Below are 21,460 nucleotides of genomic sequence, written 5' to 3'. Positions count from 1 at the left end.
TACAAAGTATCCGTGATACGTAACGTTATTTTATCCCCGAAACAATAAAAGTATTCAACAGCGAAGTCATGGAGGGAAATTTAACCTGGAACGATACTTAATATGAAGAAACATCAAGCGAACGCCGATTTGACGTAGCGTCCATTTTTAGGGTATTCTGTATTTTGCAAGGTCTCGTACTCAACAATGCTAGCCATTGCTACTTACGATAGTTTTATCTTCCACCAGGTGCCGATTTCTCGAAACAAAAATACATACTTAGTTTTTCTCATTCTTTAACTAATATGAAAAATTATGACTTAAGTTTGTTTCGAGAAATCAGAGCCAGCAGATCGTTTTACTCTTGTATATTTTTCCTTAAACATTTGAAAGTCCATATAACAGTTTACCGGAAAAAAATGTATGTACATGCTAGCCTAACATAATTTTCTTTTGCAAAAAGTATTTTTTCAAGGATTTATTTTGATGTCGTGAACAACTAAATCAAAGGCTAAGCGAGGCGATACTATCTTAGTGTTAGGTTAAAGCGTACATGGGCTCACCCTAATGACTGGTGATTAGGAACAATGTAATACTTCAATTATCAGATATGGCAGATCGCACCGCAGTAAATCCTGACTGGGAAATACTGAGGTTATGCCATGCTCCCTTTGATGCAAAACAGGTGATAAGGCATTTGTCAAGGTGATGTTTTGGGCAAAATCTAGAGCTTTAAACAGACAGTCTGGCTTCAAATCATGCACGGCCATTTTTGTTTGTTTTTTCTGACATGTTAATCAGTACAGATTCACACCAAGCGTTACACATAGAGTGCGGTGCTATGGTTTGAAGTGATAACGCTTTACAGCTATTTGTTAGGAATGTGAAGAGAGATGTGTATCGATAGGCCGACGTGTTGATTATTCCAACACTGTCTTCACATATCCGTCAGTCAATTTCCGTATAGGATAACGTCTTTTACCGCCATCCTTACTCCTCATAACATTTATATAATAATTCGGTTTCCACATTTATAGTGTCTCAGAAATTTAATTTGCTCTCCTATACTGTTTTGTGGGTACTACGTTTCTGATCAAAGTATCCATATGTCGCTTTGAAGCATATCAGTTACCTTTGTGAATATCACATGTTAATAGAGTAATAGAGTAGGGGTATTAATATCATAAGTGAGGAGGAGTTACGAAAATTACGATTGTGTTTTTATTCTATACATTTATTGGATAAAATTGCTTTATTCATATTATTTAAAAAATGTTTACTAAATAGGTTACACTCGTGAAGTTCGTTATCTACGGGTAGTACATGTATCGGGCAACTTTATATTATTTTATGGCTTACATCTTCATATACCCTGGTGGGGGTGTTAGTCGACAACATACATTTTGACGTCATATCTATTAGCGTATTTTGAGTAATTATATTTATATTTGGCAAGTAGCATGTGGAAACTAACCAGCAGTGTTTAACTGAAGTAGCATATACTAGTTACGCAACAAAGTCCAAAATTATTGTTAATTGTCACAAAAAACCTAATTAAGAGCGGATTGGTCCTTCAGATAGAAGGTACATAGCCTGCCTGGTAACCAGTTGATGTTAATAAGATGTTCTAAATTAAATCATGAAGCTAATTATGTAGTTAAGAGATGACGATGACAGGCGCAAAGAGCTGCAACGACTCACGTTTCAACTACAATCGTTCTTTTCGTAATGCTATTACGCAAGTGTACAATTATTTCAGGACTTAATCCCAGTTTGGAGCCTGTCTAGTATTGAAGAGGACAGTAACTGTGACATCTTTATTATTTACTCTGGAATCTGGCCAATCTTGTCTGGCATCCATCAAAACACATTCCCAGATACTCCTACTTTCAACTCCGCATGTGTGCCCCTTTTAACTTTGCATCGATCATTATTTTAGGATACCAAATATTTTGAACAAATCTCAAACCAAATCTAAGGTCATACCTCGAAGCTTATCAAAAGGATGGTGTTTTTATTTTGATACTTAAGAAATTGTGCTAATCTAATCGAAAAAACGTATTAAAAACGGAGTAGAAATCTGGAAGAGCATTATATTCTATCACTGTTCAGAACTACACACATTTGTAAGCACTTATCAATAAGGGTGATATATATGTAGGAACACCTGTTCCATAAGAATGGAATATACATGTGTGTATCCGACACACATGGAGGCACATGCATTAAACACGTACACGTGGATATGTATACTAAAACGAGAATCAGAGGCTTTCAGGTACTTGTTAATATGAATTTACTCCCAGGCACAGGACCAATGGTTTGCACATGTCTTCTGAGTTCTACCCTGATAGAGAAATACTATAGATCTAATTATAAACTGTAATACCATATACACCGAGTTTCACAGAAACCACTATTGACTAGGTGTATATCATTTACTCCGTGGCATACGGTTACATCGCACTGATCCTAAATCCACTAGGATCACAACAATAAAATATGCATGGAGTTTATCAGAAATATGAATACTTGTGTATTCTAAGGGTTAATGTCGTATTGCTATGCAGCTTATTTACAAAAGTCTACAGTTTTGTTGCTAGTGTCATAAGTAAAAATATGTAAAACTTTTTTTTCTATTAAAATAAGTAATATTGCGTTCATGTAACCCAAACAATTATAATAAGTTATAAAATGATTGATATAATTTATTTCTCTATTATTTTGATTTCGCCTTCTTGCTTTGAAGGTCTATAATTCTAGTCCGTAGTGCAATTTATAACTGGCAGAAGTTTGACATCCGTATTAAACAATCTATCGTGAGTATTTTGTTAATGCCATAAGTTTTATTGCTTTGATAATATGTAGTTTACACTACTGGAATTTATGTCAGAAGTGGATATCAAAACATTATACATATGGGTTTTTTTATCTTCAAGGAGAATCTTGTTTAAAAAATACCCCTACAACAATGTACACCATTTTGACAAAATATCTATAAATTTGTTTCAGTTTAAATCGCGTGTCGCATTACTTTTGGAATAAAAGGTATATGAATTAAATTACTAGCGAGAAATTTTAATATTTTCTTAAACCATTTTACTCGTTTTACAAATAAATATTATTTCAGTCGAAAATGTACTTCGTAAGTAAACCTCTTTTCATCAAAGCCACACGATCATGTATGTTTTGTAGAAGTTTCAACAATTCCTCAATCTATGTATTATTAGCATTGCTAATTTGTGTGTGTAACAAGCCTTAACATAAGTAAACACTAGAGATTCTGTGGGGAGTAAACATGCCGGTCACAGTAACAAATCCATTATCGGCTAACAAACCGTAAATAAATAAATTTCTGAAACCTTTCTCCTCCAAACACAGTACATAATGCATACAAATCGCATTAACAATGCATGCGTCTGTAAATATTTAAACATGAACGACCTCACACATGACCCTGTGACAGGAATATCTTGTTAAAAGGAATAAAAATGTCGTACTCACCAATAACTGCTAAGAAAAGTACTGGAAGAATGACGGCAGTATCCAAAATACCACAACACATATCCAACAGTCAAAGAACGTTTGTTACATAGTATCCCAATAGTTCATTGGTACTGTTACTTTGTTGATGACCGATAATGTTAGTGTACCAGAGTCGTCCTAACCATACATCCCTTCACTGGTAACTCAGGCTAACTCGCTCAGCCAATTGTACCGGCGCAGCAGCAATAAGGCAGCAACTTTTTAACTTGTAAACTCCCAGGTCTTTTAGCATCCGTGATCAGGAACGGTCAGTAATGGTCGCATCCTTTTGAAACATCTTGTTCCATGCCCTCTTGCTTCGAAACCTATGAGAAAAAAGAAACAAAGTGATATTGTTTAGATCTCCCGCTCCGGTGGATTGATTTGTAATATATAAGATGATCTGTGAGTGTGGCGATACGACAAGAGAGGCGCACGTTTTCAGCGTGCGGCGAATGTCGCGCGGCAGACGATTGAGCGTAGCGACGATAGCTTGTCCTCTACAACCCAAAGTAGTTATATCTCTATCTCCCCCTCTGGTCTGACAATCACAACATGGCATGAAGATAGCAACAAATGTACAAATCGTTATTCGCATACAAGACATGTGAGAACTATTTTCTGTTTTACGTAAATAAGAACCGGTAATGTTTTAATCACATCATGTTGTTTTAGTATGTGATCGATCACGGATCAATCATTTGGTATAGCAAAAACTGTAGATATCATTCTAGATACTGAAGTGAATAAATCGCTTTATATTTTGCTACAATCAAATGAGTCATCTAATATGTCATCTAATGGCCTTTACTCTGAAGGACGTCTGATAAGCCTATTGATATTAGGCAGATAAAATAATTAAATTATCACTGAAAGTTATTTAAATTATATCAGGTAATTAAATTAGTAACTATCACTATAACTAAGAACTAACAACATGCAATAAACTGGCTTCACCACACAAGAAATCCAAGAAAAATGTGTATTCTTTCAGCTATTAACACCTATAGTAGATACAAGTATTTGTACGGTATTTCCTACAGTTAACAGCTATATTTAGGGTGTGGGAAACCGATACTTATAGCAATATACCAGGATAATATGCGATCATGTTTTAATCATTATGAAAATAAAATATATAAATAATTTTCTGTGAATTATATACTTCATCTGTTTTCAGTCCGACCAACTATTTCGATAATATGTTGTAGGATGTTGGTAATCACAAATCGACTAGCTATAAGACTTGGAGCATGGAATCACGATGTGAATAGTTCCTGTACTTAAAGATTTATAATAAGAAAAAGGCCGCGTATAATGAATTAAAACTGCATCAGATTCCCTTGTTCAATAAAATAACTGCACATACTGTACCTTCACAGACTACAAACCCAGTCATCAATGCTTGCTGCGAATTCCCAGCGGTGCGACGACTATCGTTTGCTTTTGGATTTAAAATCATCAACTAGGTCATACATAATTCCTCTGTGTACTTGTAATGGATTTTCAGTATGATGTTTTTGCAGTGACTATGAGCTTGCTTCATTGCATTTATTTTTCCATTAAAACTTGATGCAGTTTCGTATTTTATAAAAATATTTTCAGCCGGCAAAAGTAAAACAAAAAATGGGAGGTTTTTTTTTTTAAATTTTTTTTTCAATATAAGCTATACGTTATACATTACACCGTTTCCTAACATTTTAGACAATGGGCATAAATAAGATAGTAATTACTCTTTGGACCATCTTTTGTTTGTTTATTTGATTAATTAACATCCTTTTACCAGCTAGGGTCATGTAAGGACGGCCTCCCTGTATACGGTGTGTATCGTGTATGTAGTGTGTGTTTTGGGAGACTGTGGTATGTTAGTGTTGTGTCTTCATGTGTAGTGGAACTCTTGCCCTTTTTATAGTGCTTTATCGCTGAAACATGCTGCCGAAGACACCAAGCAACACACCCCATCCGATCACATTACTGACAACTGGCGAATCAGTCGTCCTACTCCCTTTATACTGAGCACTAAGCAGCAGAAACTATCACTTTTATTGACCAAGATGTGTCTTGACCAGGGTACAGAGCCCAGAGCCTGCCTCACAGGGACGAGCTCCTAACTTCCTTTTGCTCATATATAAGCAGATAGAGGAGGTTAAAGCTCTGCTTATATATGTTAACGTCCTCAGTAGCGCATATTAGCCTCAATTTGACTTTGCCCCAAACTAGTATTGTCACTCAGTGCAGATTGAATAACTTTCTCAAGTGATATTACAATATATATATATTTAATATATTGCAATATTTCATTTTTATACAATATATACATGCACATATACATGAACCATTCTTCAAATAGGAATTGGATTGCGCTTTTATGTTAACCATGCTGGTATGTAGCAATTGCTCTAAGAATATATTCGATGGGGCGCGTTAGCTTCCCATATTAAATATATGTTTGAATATCATGTTGTTTTAGTATGTGATCGATCACGGATCAATCATTTGGTATAGCAAAAACTGTAGATATCATTCTAGATACTGAAGTGAATAAATCGCTTTATATTTTGCTACAATCAAATGAGTCATCTAATATGTCATCTAATGGCCTTTACTCTGAAGGACGTCTGATAAGCCTATTGATATTAGGCAGATAAAATAATTAAATTATCACTGAAAGTTGTTTAAATTATATCAGGTAATGAAATTAGTAACTATCACTATAACTAAGAACTAACAACATGCAATAAACTGGCTTCACCACACAAGAAATCCAAGAAAAATGTGTATTCTTTCAGCTATTAACACCTATAGTAGATACAAGTATTTGTACGGTATTTCCTACAGTTAACAGCTATATTTAGGGTGTGGGAAACCGATACTTATAGCAATATACCAGGATAATATGCGATCATGTTTTAATCATTATGAAAATAAAATATATAAATAATTTTCTGTGAATTATATACTTCATCTGTTTTCAGTCCGACCAACTATTTCGATAATATGTTGTAGGATGTTGGTAATCACAAATCGACTAGCTATAAGACTTGGAGCATGGAATCACGATGTGAATAGTTCCTGTACTTAAAGATTTATAATAAGAAAAAGGCCGCGTATAATGAATTAAAACTGCATCAGATTCCCTTGTTCAATAAAATAACTGCACATACTGTACCTTCACAGACTACAAACCCAGTCATCAATGCTTGCTGCGAATTCCCAGCGGTGCGACGACTATCGTTTGCTTTTGGATTTAAAATCATCAACTAGGTCATACATAATTCCTCTGTGTACTTGTAATGGATTTTCAGTATGATGTTTTTGCAGTGACTATGCGCTTGCTTCATTGCATTTATTTTTCCATTAAAACTTGATGCAGTTTCGTATTTTATAAAACATATTTTCAGCCGGCAAAAGTAAAACAAAAAATGGGAGTTTTTTTTTTTAAATATTTTTTTTTCAATATAAGCTATACGTAATACATTACACCGTTTCCTAACATTTTAGACAATGGGCATAAATAAGATAGTAATTACTCTTTGGACCATCTTTGGTTTGTTTATTTGATTAATTAACATCCTTTTACCAGCTAGGGTCATGTAAGGACGGCCTCCCTGTATACGGTGTGTATCGTGTATGTAGTGTGTGTTTTGGGAGACTGTGGTATGTTCGTGTTGTGTCTTCATGTGTAGTGGAACTCTTGCCCTTTTTATAGTGCTTTATCACTGAAACATGCTGCCGAAGACACCAAGCAACACACCCCATCCGATCACATTACTGACAACGGGCGAATCAGTCGTCCTACTCCCTTTATACTGAGCACTAAGCAGCAGAAACTATCACTTTTATTGACCAAGATGTGTCTTGACCAGGGTACAGAGCCCAGAGCCTGCCTCACAGGGACGAGCTCCTAACTTCCTTTTGCTCATATATAAGCAGATAGAGGAGGTTAAAGCTCTGCTTATATATGTTAACGTCCTCAGTAGCGCATATAAGCCTCAATTTGACTTTGCCCCAAACTAGTATTGTCACTCAGTGCAGATTGAATAACTTTCTCAAGTGACATTACAATATATATATATTTAATATATTGCAATATTTCATTTTTATACAATATATACATGCACATATACATGAACCATTCTTCAAATAGGAATTGGATTGCGCTTTTATGTTTACCATGCTGGTATGTAGCAATTGCTCTAAGAATATATTCTATAGGGCGCGTTAGCTTCCCATATTGAATATATGTTTAGAGCAATAAAATCGTCATTTGAATGTGACGTAATTAATCAATAAAAGTCGGTCAAAAGTGGGAGGAACTCAATTGAACAGCGAATTATGACTCTACACGTAAGGTAGAATTATTCATCCGCGACGACAAAAAAGTTCAATATTTTATTGTAAAATAAACATGACAAACAAAGTGAATTTCAAAGAAATTTTTTTTTCATCAGATCAGAACTTTAAATATATATTCAATTTTGCTAAAAGTTTATATAAAGCGTATTAACATAAAGCATTTGGACTCGACCACATGTGTGAACTCGGTGACCGTTTTTGTGCAGCGAGGCGAAGCTGACGCGCGCTTACATTCGGAGTTTGCCGAAGTTGTCAAAACACTGGTGTTAAAGTAGGCCTAGCTCAACGTGTTTGAGATTGTCGTCTGACTTGACGATATTATATCCTTGGGAGTCATGTGATTATATAATCTACGCTTAGATCTATCGCCATCTACAGACAGAACAATTTCACTTGTGTTTGATTGGTACAATGTATTTGTGGTGATGCATAACTGTCAACATGTGCATTGCTAGCGGTGCATGTTTTATAATACACATGATTAAATTCTCAAAGAACAAAGATAAGAGGGTATGTTTATAACTGACATCTGTCAGGGGTCTCACGCCCGTCTACCCCAAAGACTCAATCGTAGGACGAACACAGACACAAATCCGGTCGGGATATTTTTCCCGTTTCTTTATACAATTGTTAATTTAAAAATTTTGGTATCATATTTGAATATAAAACATATATGTATTGTTTACATTTTTCCGAAATTCTATGAAAATCAACAATATACATGTAATGTTACGTCAAAAAGTAAACAAAGCCATGTGTTGTTTTTTATAAAAAAGTAGTCCCTTTAAGTTGCATAGAACATTTTCATACGCAAGTTCAAAGTTCAATGTTACCATGCAGTTATGGTAAACAAAATCGGCTAGTATTTGCGTATAGTAAACAAGCCTAGCAAGTGTAAATATTAAAGAATATTTTTTTAATGAAGAATAACATATTAAAATATGTGGAGCATCTTTGAAAAATGAATAAAAACTGTTTTGATCGCTGGGACAATTGCTTATAGTGATTCAGACTCTCCATCCACTTTAACGGTGCTGATCAATAGATCTGTCGCCGGATAACTATTGATGGGGACTGATTTCTGTCTAATTGCGTCAATTGAATCTTTTCTTTCTCACTCCTTCTTATTTATGTCACATATATGTTATGTCAAATTTGTTGGTTATGGTATTCGTCTATACAGACATGCATTCATCTTCCATACATTACAAAATCTTATCCTTTGACAACGAAATATGACATGTTGATTTTTGTTTGTTTGATTTATTAACGTCCTATTAACAGCTATGGTCATGTAAGGACGGCCTCCCATGTATGCGTAGTGTTGCGTGTAGGTTGTGCGAGGTGCGTGTTTTGGGAGACTGCGGTATGTTCCTGTTGTGTCTTCTTGTATAGTGAAACTATTGCCCTTTTTATAGTGCTATATCACTGAAGCATGCTGCCGAAGACACCAAGCAACACACCCCACCCGGTCACATTATGCTGACAACGGGCGAACCAGTCGTCCCACTCCCTGTATGCTGAGCGCTAAGCAGGAGCAGAAACTACCACTTTTATAGACTTTGGTGTGTCTCGGCCAGGGGACAGAACCCAGAGCCTTCCTCACAGGGGCGAACGCTCAACTCAAGGCCAAAAGTGAGGCGATGCCAAGGGAGGCATTAGGAAAGATAAAGTCAGTTAGGAAGAAGAGAAAAGATAAGATCCTAAATTTAGTCGCCTTTTACGATCATGCAATAGGGGCAGCAGGTACAATTCTAACGCCCTACCTGCAGGGCCAAAACGTTTTCAGATGCGCGTAATGTAGCATTAACGGTTTTGTATCCGCTGCTGTCGATTACATTTAGGCGTCCATATAGTGCATACATTTCACTAACTAAGTAATTTCGGAATCGCGCCAGTCGATGAGGCGTGTGACAACTGAGTTTGCCTCGATTGGTCGGAGCTTATTAATCGTCACCAACCGTTACGTTGGTTCCTAATATTAACCATTCAAAGGAATAGATGAAAACATGACCGATAAGTAATTGGACAATTTTCAAATTTTCCCAAAGAAAAACAAACTAAATCTAATCGTGGCTTGTGAAGTGATAGGTGACTAAAGGATGAAGGCTAATGTCACACCGAATACCCGCCGCCAAACGACTTTGACGGCCTCTAGCACCGAATCAAAGCACAATGTCTGCAATTCAATTCACAGCGGGAAGGAACGTCAGTCACGTTGGGGACTTAGCAATGAACACCACTGCTGATGAGGAACGAAATATCTATATGTTTTGTTCATGTTATTGGACTTGGCTTCATCACATGGAGCTGGCCTCTTCAACTCAATTTATAGGTTCCCACATTGTTTTTATCATTTGTTATTTGGGGTGTATACAGTTATTGATCAATACGAAGAGGGAGGGGTGGTCCTAAATGGAACTGACCTCAATGCTTATTTCAGTATAATGGATGTCGTGCAGCTTTATCCAGTCGATCCCCAGAAGGATCAATTTGCATGACAGACACGCAACTCGGCTTTTACTGACCGACCGAGCCGTTATTTCACTTCGAATTGTTTCGATTCTACTTCCCTTACGTTCCGATGAAAAGTAATATTTTGAATACGATGTTATAGGAACGATTTAAAAGGAGATGCTAAAAAATAAATCCACCCATCTCGATCGAACCTGGGCGATTACGGTATATATAGGAGGGGAGATGTCAATTTAAATATGATTTAGCAGACGGAATCACGCCGATTCAACATAAGAGTGACAATGAACAATAATATCAACGTGCTTTAGATTCTGGTATGACGAACGAAGACCACCATGTGATATATATTGTAGAGATTTTGTCTGAAATAAAAAAAAATAACAACGGTTTTGTTTGAGTCATTTCAATTTTGATACTGTGCAATGAATCTTTCTTCATTCAATATTTTAGTGGAATAATTAAGTTATAAGTCAAAGTATGCAGTTGTTCATTGTTAACAATTACAATGATAATAGCATTAAAAAGGTGTTCATTGAAATATATTTTAGATTTTCCTCCGTTTTTACTCGGACATATATTAGTCGTTGGCATGTGTCACTTCCATAGCACAGGTAATTAAGTCTGCAAGAGTTGGAAAGCTCCATTTTAACTCAATCATCGATGGATGATAGATAAACACAACATTAATAGCAGAACAATCATCACTGTAAACTGTAAATAAGATAGAAAACGCACATTACTAAACTTTTATGGTGGTCCCTGAACAGGCACCACGAAGAAATCTGTCCCTGAGGATTTCGTGTTTACTACTCCATAGAACCACTTGAACCAGGTTGTTCGAAGCTTGTACTGTAGACTGGTTCTTACAGTCAAAGTCTTTACCATCGTTTACCTTAACATTTATTTTATTTAATGCCTGTGCACATTAATTTTCATTTATGCAAATTCATTTCATAATTTTAATTTCGGTAACGGGTGATCATTGATTTATTGTTGTATAATAAAAATGCTGAAGCAGAAACTTTTGGTTCAAAATCTAAATTCATGAAGCTTAATAGTGTCTAATCTGATATGACATGAGGAAGTTCAAAGGGACATTCTGGATATCATAATGAACATTGACTACTAACCACACAGTGTGATTTACTAACTAAGGGGACAATACGAGAAGGATATAACACGGGGAATGGTCGTAAACCTCAATCATACAAACAAGGATGTAATGAGTAATGGCATAGTATTACTATCATACATCACAACTCTGTCTAGTTTCTCTTCACCAAGCCAGGGCACACTAATGTAACAAAAGGCGATTCTATAGTAGCCAATAGCCATTGATCAATAATTTAACCGATTTTCTGTTAATAAGGATGTTGTAAATCAGAATATCCGAGACTTTTCCATTTCTCTTTCTTATCAAAACTATCAAAATATTTGTTCTTAAATCCAAATGACTTTAATTTCTCTGGTATTTTTCCATTTGAAGGAATGATGTGTTTGCAAAGGTGTATATATGGAAAGCCCACGTATATTTTTTATTATTTGCAGCGCAACGACCTATAAGCGATAAACACGAAGCAGAACACTCACTTTAATATTTTATAGGGGTACTTTACACCTCATGTAAAAATTATCAAGGGAATGGGTGTGTGTCTCCAGGATATATAGACTTTAGATTTTGAATTATTTTAGTGACGAACAATTTATTATATTGTATTCAATGATTGTATAAACTTACATATGAATGCATAATTGTCAGAAAATAAAGCGGTTTATAGTTCTGTTCTTGTCATTGTTTATCAGAGTAATCATTTAATTACTATCACATCAGTAGACTATTCCTAATGATGGCAATCAATGTCAAGATTTAACAAAAAGGCTGACGATATTGTTTTGCTTCTAGACCGAAATATGAATCGTTGCTGTTACTTTTATGCGGAAAGGAAAATGGAAATTTACTGCTATATTTTGTCATGTAAAACGAATTAATGTAAACAAATAACTTGTTATCTTATATATGATAATGGAATAGCTACTTTCTTTTTCTTGCCATCCGACGCAAACACTTCGAGAAAACAGCTAAGAGCAAGTTTAGCAGCAGAAACATCTTACCATAAAGTCAAATAGAATTTATAGTTACCCGGAAAAGTTATCAGAGAGAGACTATACTATGAACGAATACATAATGATATTTGTTATATGATCATATAACAGGCCAACTCGGTACTAGCTAATGCTATATAACCATTAACGTCATTCCCTTATGCAGGTACAGACGTCAGCATTCACAATCGACCACTTCTCTTCAATATATTTGTGTGTCATACTTAATAGTTCCGATGTTAGAAGATACCTGCTGTTTATCGTTAAACATTACATGTTTGCTTACACGAGCCAACTACGATTACTGGTGTATCATGGGCTCAAAGACACGGAAGAGCTTCGCGGATCCATCCGGAAGTTCGGAGAATATCTATCGGATGTGTGCAGTTATTCTGTACACGTGCGTCAGATAGATATTTCTTTCGTATACAAACATTGGACCGTTCAATCAATGTGACGTTAGATATTTAAAACACACCTTCAGTGTGACAGTGCATACATCTACTTCTCATCAGCTACACTTCGTCAAAAGAACAGCCTTGCCATCTTACCTAGGAGTGCATATGTGACGTAATCAATACAACCCTGATTGAGTGTTCCTAAGGCGTCCCGACACACGAGACCGCACCTGCTCCAGCGATAATACGGGACGCCTTAGTGATGTTAGAAGTCAGTCACATCATTTGTTGGTTGTTTCATATGTCATTCGGGACGAAATGGTAATTTACACACCTTAAATACTTTCCAAACATTTTCAAGTATTCATTTGTGACACATTTATGTGTCTGTTCTCGACCTTTTAGTATTTTGTGCATTTAGTTGTTGTTCCTTTTACTATACATTTGGAATATGCAGTTATAAATGGTAAGAAAGATAATTTCTGATTGGCCAGTAAAATGACATAAGAAGGCTAGTTTATGTTTGCCAAGGTTCTGATTCAAGATGAAATATACAAGAACATTATGAAGTATTCTACATAAACACTTAATAGTCAGAATCTTAAGTATTATCATAGGACCTAGTTACTCATTGTTTGGCTGATTATATTGTCATGTTGATAATTGTTGTTCTAATCCAATAGTGTTAAAAAGAGTGTCAACACAGTGTAGTATTGGCCACGGAAATCACATTAACAAAACATCTCGCAGCTATAGCTACTCTGAAAAATAAAACAATGTTTCTAAAAACAATAGCTCCATGGGGAAAATACAATATTATTTTACTTGAAATTTAGCTTCAATATATATCTTTCAATCATTTCACGAATTGCTTGTATAGAATATCAATAGCTATTATAATGACATTGTCTCTGGTACAGATAACAATGACCTTGTCTCTGGTACAGATAACAATGACCTTGTCTCTGGTACAGATAACAATGACCTTGTCTCTGGTACAGATAACAATGACCTTGTCTCTGGTACAGATAACAATGACCTTGTCTCTGGTACAGATAACAATGACCTTTTCTCTGGTACAGATAACAATGACCTTGTCTCTGGTACAAATAACAAGTTGTTAATCATGAACTTGTTATTAGTTGGGTTACCTGTGTGACAATTGCTCGGCTACGGTAACAAGCATTATACCTTAATCTAAACATATAATATATTTTTAAATCCTGTGACCAATTTGTTACATTATGTATACATATCCGATATACATGTAACGAGAACCAGATTTGACGCCAATCATTTCCTTTTTTATACGGGAAATCTGTCATACCTTGAAACCTATTGTAGCACTTATTTACAACATGCCGTAAGCCAATGAAGTATCTCTTTGAATGAGAACAACCTTAACAAAATTAACGAAATGTTCATAGTTACATATGTATGTTTGATTAACATAAGAAGTGATTATTACGTGCCTTATTAACAGGTATTCAAAATAAAGTATCACTAATCCGCAACAAGTTCAGCAATTAAAGTGTAGATAAAACAGATTTCTTTAGGATGAATTTAAAAAAGACATTTATATTTTTAAAAGACCTCGTTCAAGATGGTTTAAGGTTCCAAATTATACAATTTCGGCATTAATAATAAAACAATTTTGATGGGATATTCGTTTCCATCGTTATATCACTTATTGTATCTTCCATTTGCCAAATAAGCATCGCTTGCAGTCTTTGCTATAATTTTCAAATTTTAGTGATGATTCGGAACTGCTTGTTTACAGAATGTAAACAGTATTTAGCCTACCACCTTTAGATATATCACTGTCATCTACTAAAGGAAAACGGTGGTTACTAATTATCGCCATCACTGATTGCATAATATATTACATCTAGGGGTTAGCATGAGAACAATACTAACTTGCCGTTATCCTCGGTAGATGAGCTGAAATCCTTCCAAAGACGACTCCAAAATCCTTGCAACTTGACAGGGATATCACGCGCGTATTGGCGACGGGATCTGGGATTCGGTAATTAATATTTGTATAGTGCGAAAAGAAAAGTATGGTTCTGTCAGCTAAAGTAAATACTGAAAATTTCGATGAAAGCTTTATATGGCAAAGCACGGCTGCATCAAATTGATTCTGAGTAGAAAATGAAAGTAATCCCCTGTTCGACGGTTGTACAAACAAAGTTTTACATTAAAGCTCAGTTTCACTGCTGGATATAAATCTCAAAGAGCTGTACAACTAAATACACAGAGTTGAGTACTTACGTCAGCCCTACAAGCATTTCACTTGGTGGTTGTCCTGTTTCCGAAGACCCCGTACCCGTTTCGTCCTTTATATTCCTTCCTCATCAAATAATCATCAATGCTTTCATGCTTGACAGACTAACATTGTTTTCTCTTTCTTAAGTCAATCGTGAGTGCTTTAGTTCTAAGGTGACCCATAAATCGCGGTTTGACAGAGCTGAGGACCGTTGACCATTTAGTGGCAGCTTGATTGACGTGGCAAAGACAATGAGTCAATGGAAAATGGATCGAATCGACTTCTCCATGCGTGCCCAATGGCGCCACAAATCAAAGTCTCATATCTTGGCGTAACAATGTCTATTGACATATGACCGAGATGAAGGTGGGAGAATCAAGATCACACGATACTTTTCTACACAATGTTGATACTGGCAATTGTCTCTGTGAGGAAACAATCCGGTGAGAGGTATTCTCATTCCGTGAATTCACTCTTACAGTCGGGATTTCTGTTTACAAGACAACGATACCCTCTATTGCATAAACGGATACGTATCAAAAGAAAACAACGTTCAGGCCTCCAATCGACTTGTATACTTAGCATTTGAAAAGGCATCGATTAGAGACATTTATAATTTGAAAATTACATTGATTTAGACCATCGGTGATGTTTGTTTCATATTGATTTGGACGGACAAGGACGGACAGTGTTCGTCACTGAGAACCGGAACAATTCCCAACAAATTGATACGCCACATGGCGCCCTTGATGGGAGTAAGAAGTACAAATATATACATTAAATATTGACTCAGTCTTTACAATATTTTCACTGATTCTACAAATAACCTAATTATCTCAGTACTCCAGCTTTTCGAGTCTATTCGTGTCGCTGAGTTGCAGTAAAGATTCGATTTCGTTCGTCACATTAGAAATATAATAACGTTCGATAAAACATATTTATAGAGGATATTCCTTGTTTCTTGATGAATACCAATTACATTTCATCGTCATGAGGTGGAAAAATTTTGTATTTCTCACTCTTGCTTCGTGAAAAATATCAAAGTTTCAACTTCACTCGATGAAACATAACCAGTATTATCAAGAAACAACGAATATTCTATTTATTACATTTTTTCTCGCTTTAATTTTTACAGAAGACCATCACTACTACTTCCGCCAACGGTTATTCCGTCATTGTATTTTACAGCGTTATTTGCTCTTGAGATTATCACGTCGTATTTTGTGAGCATAACGTCATATTTCTACACAACAAATATGACGTCATTTTTGTGCATAAACTCATGATGTTACAACCAAAATAATATTTTCACTGTCGATGCTGCATTCCGATTGGTCGAAAACGTGTGAAAATATCACTAAATATCAATGTGATATTTTCACTCCATTATTACAGTACTAAACGATTGGAGACAAGGGATCACTCAAGCTGATCGTTTCGCTTTACCAGTGAAGAATTAAGTACATCGTATTATAGCTTAGTCATGCTTCTACCACAAGGCGGGCAAGTAAGTGTATTATACATGTAGTAAATTGGTTAAAGACCCTGTGCGTTGCCGAAACAAAACTCAAAAAATTATTGATAACACTTCTAAGGCCAGAGCATGTATATTCATGGCCTGTGATGAAGATTGAACGCGATGCGAGATTTCCTGAGTAAATAACTATAGCCGTGGTCATCTACTTCACGGTAGGTGTTGCGACGCCAGAAAACAATACGACGATCCGCGTTATGGGATTTTATATTCAATTTAACTATATAAAATTCTTCGAAGTTGTGATCAGTGTGGTATTCACGGTGAGCTAATAGTTTTTGAGAATCTCAATAAATCTGAGTAGTAGCATTTTAAAAATATAAAAGTCGTTTTGGTTAAGGTACATTGTATGTGCCTTTAATATACAGCATTTACATTCTACTATCTTATATTTTAGTAACAACGTGAAATTGATACGAACAACATATCTTGTGAACTAAAACTATCTAGCTTTCAAAGAGCACACCATTACCAAATAAGACCATTACCAAAGTGCATTGTAAAATAGAAAGTGATGGTCAACGATAAGGGCTAGCAGCTCTTCCAGATGAAGCGCTGATTCAGATGCAAACATATCAAATGTGATTGTTGATATTAAGCGCATATAGTTATGCATGGTTCAGCGCCATTGTTTATAATTAGTTTACATATGAAGTCCATTCTAACCAGAAAATCTATGATAATACAAAGGTATCATATTACTGGGGAAATCTGTTTCAATCTATTTACGGTAACATGATTTGCCTGCATGTGATAATAAAGACAAAACAGTTTTATTTCAATTTATACAACGATTTGTCGCGAGGACTCGAACCATATAGAAATCAATTGGGAAATCGTGGGAATGCTTCTATCAAAATATCTGCAGATATAAAGATATGTATTTTCTATTTATACTGCTAGAACAATAGTCCGCGCATTGCTTTTTTGACTATTACACGCCATACAAGTTATTTTACTAGTCATTCCCTTAACTCTATTCAGGGATATTTATGTTTGTGGAAATTGACCTCATCGCAAAAATAGCAAAATGATAATAAAAATTATCATTCCGGCGAATAAAACAATAAACATGTAGTACGATACGTGTTCTGAGCAAGTCACTCTAAATATCCCGTGAATATTCCACACACTTCACGAGAGATAGATATCATTAAACAACTTTAATTCGAGCAGAGTCCTCATTCAATTCATCAAGTTTGAGCGTTTCTGTTCCGTACTGGTCATTGTACTGATTACATAAGGTATTTGATTATAAACCGTGCCATGCGTACATAGAAGCAATCTCCTGGAAATTAGAAATGGATGCGTATTAGTTTACTTGAGCTATGTATCAAATTTAAATTTTATCTTTAAATCTATACCACCAGAAAAATCCCTTGGGAAATATTGAACGTTATTTTTACATGTACAAGCACGGGGACCATCTAATAATATCATTATTTTAGAAATTACAAGATCATACCTAGAAATGATTTGATTCATACGTACATCGTAAGCTGTAATCCAGCTTTTATAACCTCAACACAAAAGATTGTTTCACGTTCTCTAAGCACATTGAAAATATTGAAGTGCTGTTTATTTTGAACATCAGGTAATTACAGTCAATTTTTTTAAAGTAAAAAAGGGCTATAGCATCGCTAAGTGATATCCTAATAAGATTAACTTTGATAAAAATGCGGATTACATCGGGTCAAATAACATTAATTCTAAAGCGATTCTTATTATAAAAAAACCAAATACTTTTATATCTACAATATGACGTACGCAATGTAAGGTGTTTTACTTGGTGAATTTGAACGTAGAATTCCTGAGTTGATTAATGTTGTGACATGTTCTGATTGTATAGTATTCCAAGAACCAGTTGAATGTACATATATTTCAACGCGTCTGTGAAACAAGTGTTTAAATTCCGTTTTGATTATCTATCATTGTATCTATGTGGGATTTCTATACAAAATTAAATAGCAATCAATTTATCAACCATAATCAATAAATAATAGAAAAGTATAGCTATCGCTCTATGTTATTTAGTCATCAGTAAACATCAAATTAAACAATAAGGAATCGCTGTTCCTTTCCGATTTAACATTTAGTTCTAAATCCTCCAATTGTTGAGTCTACATATCGACTTATCAACGAACATTCAACTGACCTTGTTTTATTTCTTCAATATGCAGTAATGTAACCACAGACCGTTTATATATAAGAGCATCTTTTGTATTAAAACTGAGTGTTCAGGATAAAATCACGACCTTGTTGGGACGTTCTTTTCGTTTGTTATATATAAGTTGCGACTTCATTAACACACGGTCTGTCGCCTTGTTCTGTACTGGCATATATGTATCCCATATCTGACTAATGTCGTATAAAACACGTGATGGTGTTGATTAAAGATGCTCCACCGCCGACAGAGCATAAATGATATTAATCATTTGAACAATAATTGGTGTTTAATCGTGTATATATATGCCTAATTAACACGAAAACTAACATAAAATAATTTATTTCACCTTTGGTGCATGCGCAATCATAACTTCATTCTATATAAGATATAGTGCCACGGATTTTTTTTCGGGTCTGCTCCTGTTTTTGATAGTGAAAAAATACCATTTGTCGGCGGTGGAGTATCTTTAAGAAACAAGAGGACCATAGGCCTCCACGGTCACCTGATGTTTAATTACAAATTAGTTATGTAATTTACTAAAAACTGATGTCTTTAGTTCATGAAATAGGAACATACATCTAATAGGTCTACATACAAAGTTTCATTAACCTCAGATCATATTTATTCAAAGTTATCATGTTCACAAGATTTAATAATGTATTGCAAAAAAATAACTCCTTTAGTTACAATGGAATCAATCTGATTTTCAAACTCGTCCAAGATCTTTCCAATGTAAATCTACATACAAAGTTTCATTAAGCTTGGTGCATATTTACTCAAGTAATCATGTTCACAAGATTCAACAAATATAATTGCAGAGGATTCGTTCGAGATTTTACGAATGTTCGTCTACATACATATTCCATTAAACTCCGTTTAGATTTACTAAAGTTATCGCGTTCACAAGGTCCAATATTAATTATTAGTGCTATGGGCAATAACTCCGTAAATTACGATCAAATCAGGTCGATGTTCGAATTGTCCGAGATCTTTTCAATTTTAGTCTAAATTTAAAATTTCAAGAAGCTGAATACATATGTATTCAAATTATCATATTCACCAGGTCCAATAATAGTTATTAGTGCGAAGGACAATAATGCTGTAAATTACCGTTGTATTAAGCTGATTTTCGAACGTGTTTCCGATCTTTCCAACGTTAGTCGACATACAAAATTTCATAAAGCTCGGTTCATATTTACTCAATTTATCTCGTTCACAAGGTTCAATGATTAATATTTCAAAAGAGCAATAACTCAGTAAGTTATGATCTAATCAGGATGAATTTCCAATTTGTAAAAGATATATCTTATAAATGTAATTTTATAAACTCCTTCAAAAATGCATTAGATAAACATTAGAAAGAACAAGAACTCTTATACAACTACAAAACCTTTATACATCATTAATTTATTATTATTACCGGATAAAAATGTAGTAACTGTAAACTTTATATTTTGTCTGAGTCTGGTATAGAGGACTTTACATATAAGTCCTGAACCAGAAATAAACTTATCTTATCTTATATCCAATGGTCTACATAAAAAGTTTTATAAAGCTAGGTAAATATTTACTCAAATTATCGTGTTCACAAGGTCCAATGATATTCTAAGCGCAAAGGGCAATAAATCCATAAATTACCATCAAATCAAGCTGATTTTCAAACTCGTTCGAGATTTTACGAATGTTCGTCTACATACATATTCCAATAATCTCCGTTTAGATTTACTAAAGTAATCGCGTTCACAAGGTCCAATATTAATTATAAGTGCAATGGGCAATAACTCCGTAAATTTCTGTCAAATCAAGCTGATTACAGACTCCGATATCTTTCCAATGTAAGTCTACACACAAAGTTTAATTAAGGTCGGTTCATATTTTTAAAGGTATCGCGTTCACAAGGTCCAGTAATAATTATTGTTGCAAATGGGCAACAACTCGAATTATTGTTAAACCAAACTGATTTTCGAACTCTTCCGAGATCTTTCCGGTGTTAGTCTACATACATAGTGTCATTAAGTTCGGTTTATATTTACTCACGTTATCACGTTCACAAAGTGAAATAGTAATGATTAGTGCAAAGGGCAATAACTCCGTAAATATGGTGATTTTCGAACTCGTCCGGGATCGTTCCAATGTTAATAAAGATGATTATGATAGTTGTGAATCGATAAAAAAAATCTTGTATAGTATGAAGGTTCCGTGAATAATTCACACTGTAGAATAAAAAATGGTTTAATGGTTCTAGTTAGTCATGACATGCACGTGTATAATTTGTCCACGGACTGTCGAACAAATTGCTTTCTCTTGTGATTGATGCCGATATTTCAGGTAGCTATCAATATCAAAATGAACATTAATTTTCTGTGCATATCTATCTACCTTCATGCAGCTGCTAATGTTCAGCAACAACAACTTAAATAGCATTGACTTCAAATGATTTCTTTGAAAAGTAGATTGCAAGAAATAAGTGAAATTCCATCTTGAAACCTTTCAACAGTTCACTGACTGTTTAGAGATATTTCAGACATTACAATATATACCTGATCAATTTACCAGCGTTTATCAGCCAGTTATCTAGTGAATTCTTCAGGGACCTCTGGTCTACCTGATGAGGCCGATACTGATGTGATGTCTACAGTTACCTGTCCAGGTCC

The 21,460-nt window shown here is 34.9% G+C and overlaps 1 protein-coding gene across 2 annotated transcripts in view; it reads right to left on the bottom strand.

The window, feature by feature from the left end:
* LOC138322726 (acetylcholine receptor subunit alpha-1-B-like) overlaps nt 1–15,336 on the bottom strand; it is a 97,148-nt gene extending 81,812 nt beyond the window's left edge. The window contains exons 1-2 of one of the 2 annotated variants that reach the window (XM_069266784.1): nt 15,111–15,336; nt 3,484–3,830 (exon numbers count right to left, since the gene is read on the bottom strand). In XM_069266784.1, the coding sequence (XP_069122885.1) occupies nt 3,484–3,544 (61 nt within the window). In that variant the 5' untranslated portion in view covers nt 3,545–3,830; nt 15,111–15,336. Of the gene's footprint in view, nt 1–3,483; nt 3,947–15,110 lie in introns of those variants that run through there. The other variant, XM_069266785.1, reaches the window with a different exon arrangement.
* Nucleotides 15,337–21,460: the final 6,124 nt, after the last annotated feature.

The sequence above is a fragment of the Argopecten irradians genome, chromosome 5 (assembly GCF_041381155.1).
Source record: "Argopecten irradians isolate NY chromosome 5, Ai_NY, whole genome shotgun sequence".
Taxonomy (NCBI): Eukaryota; Metazoa; Mollusca; class Bivalvia; order Pectinida; family Pectinidae; genus Argopecten; species Argopecten irradians.
This window is presented reverse-complemented; position numbering and strand designations above follow the sequence as displayed.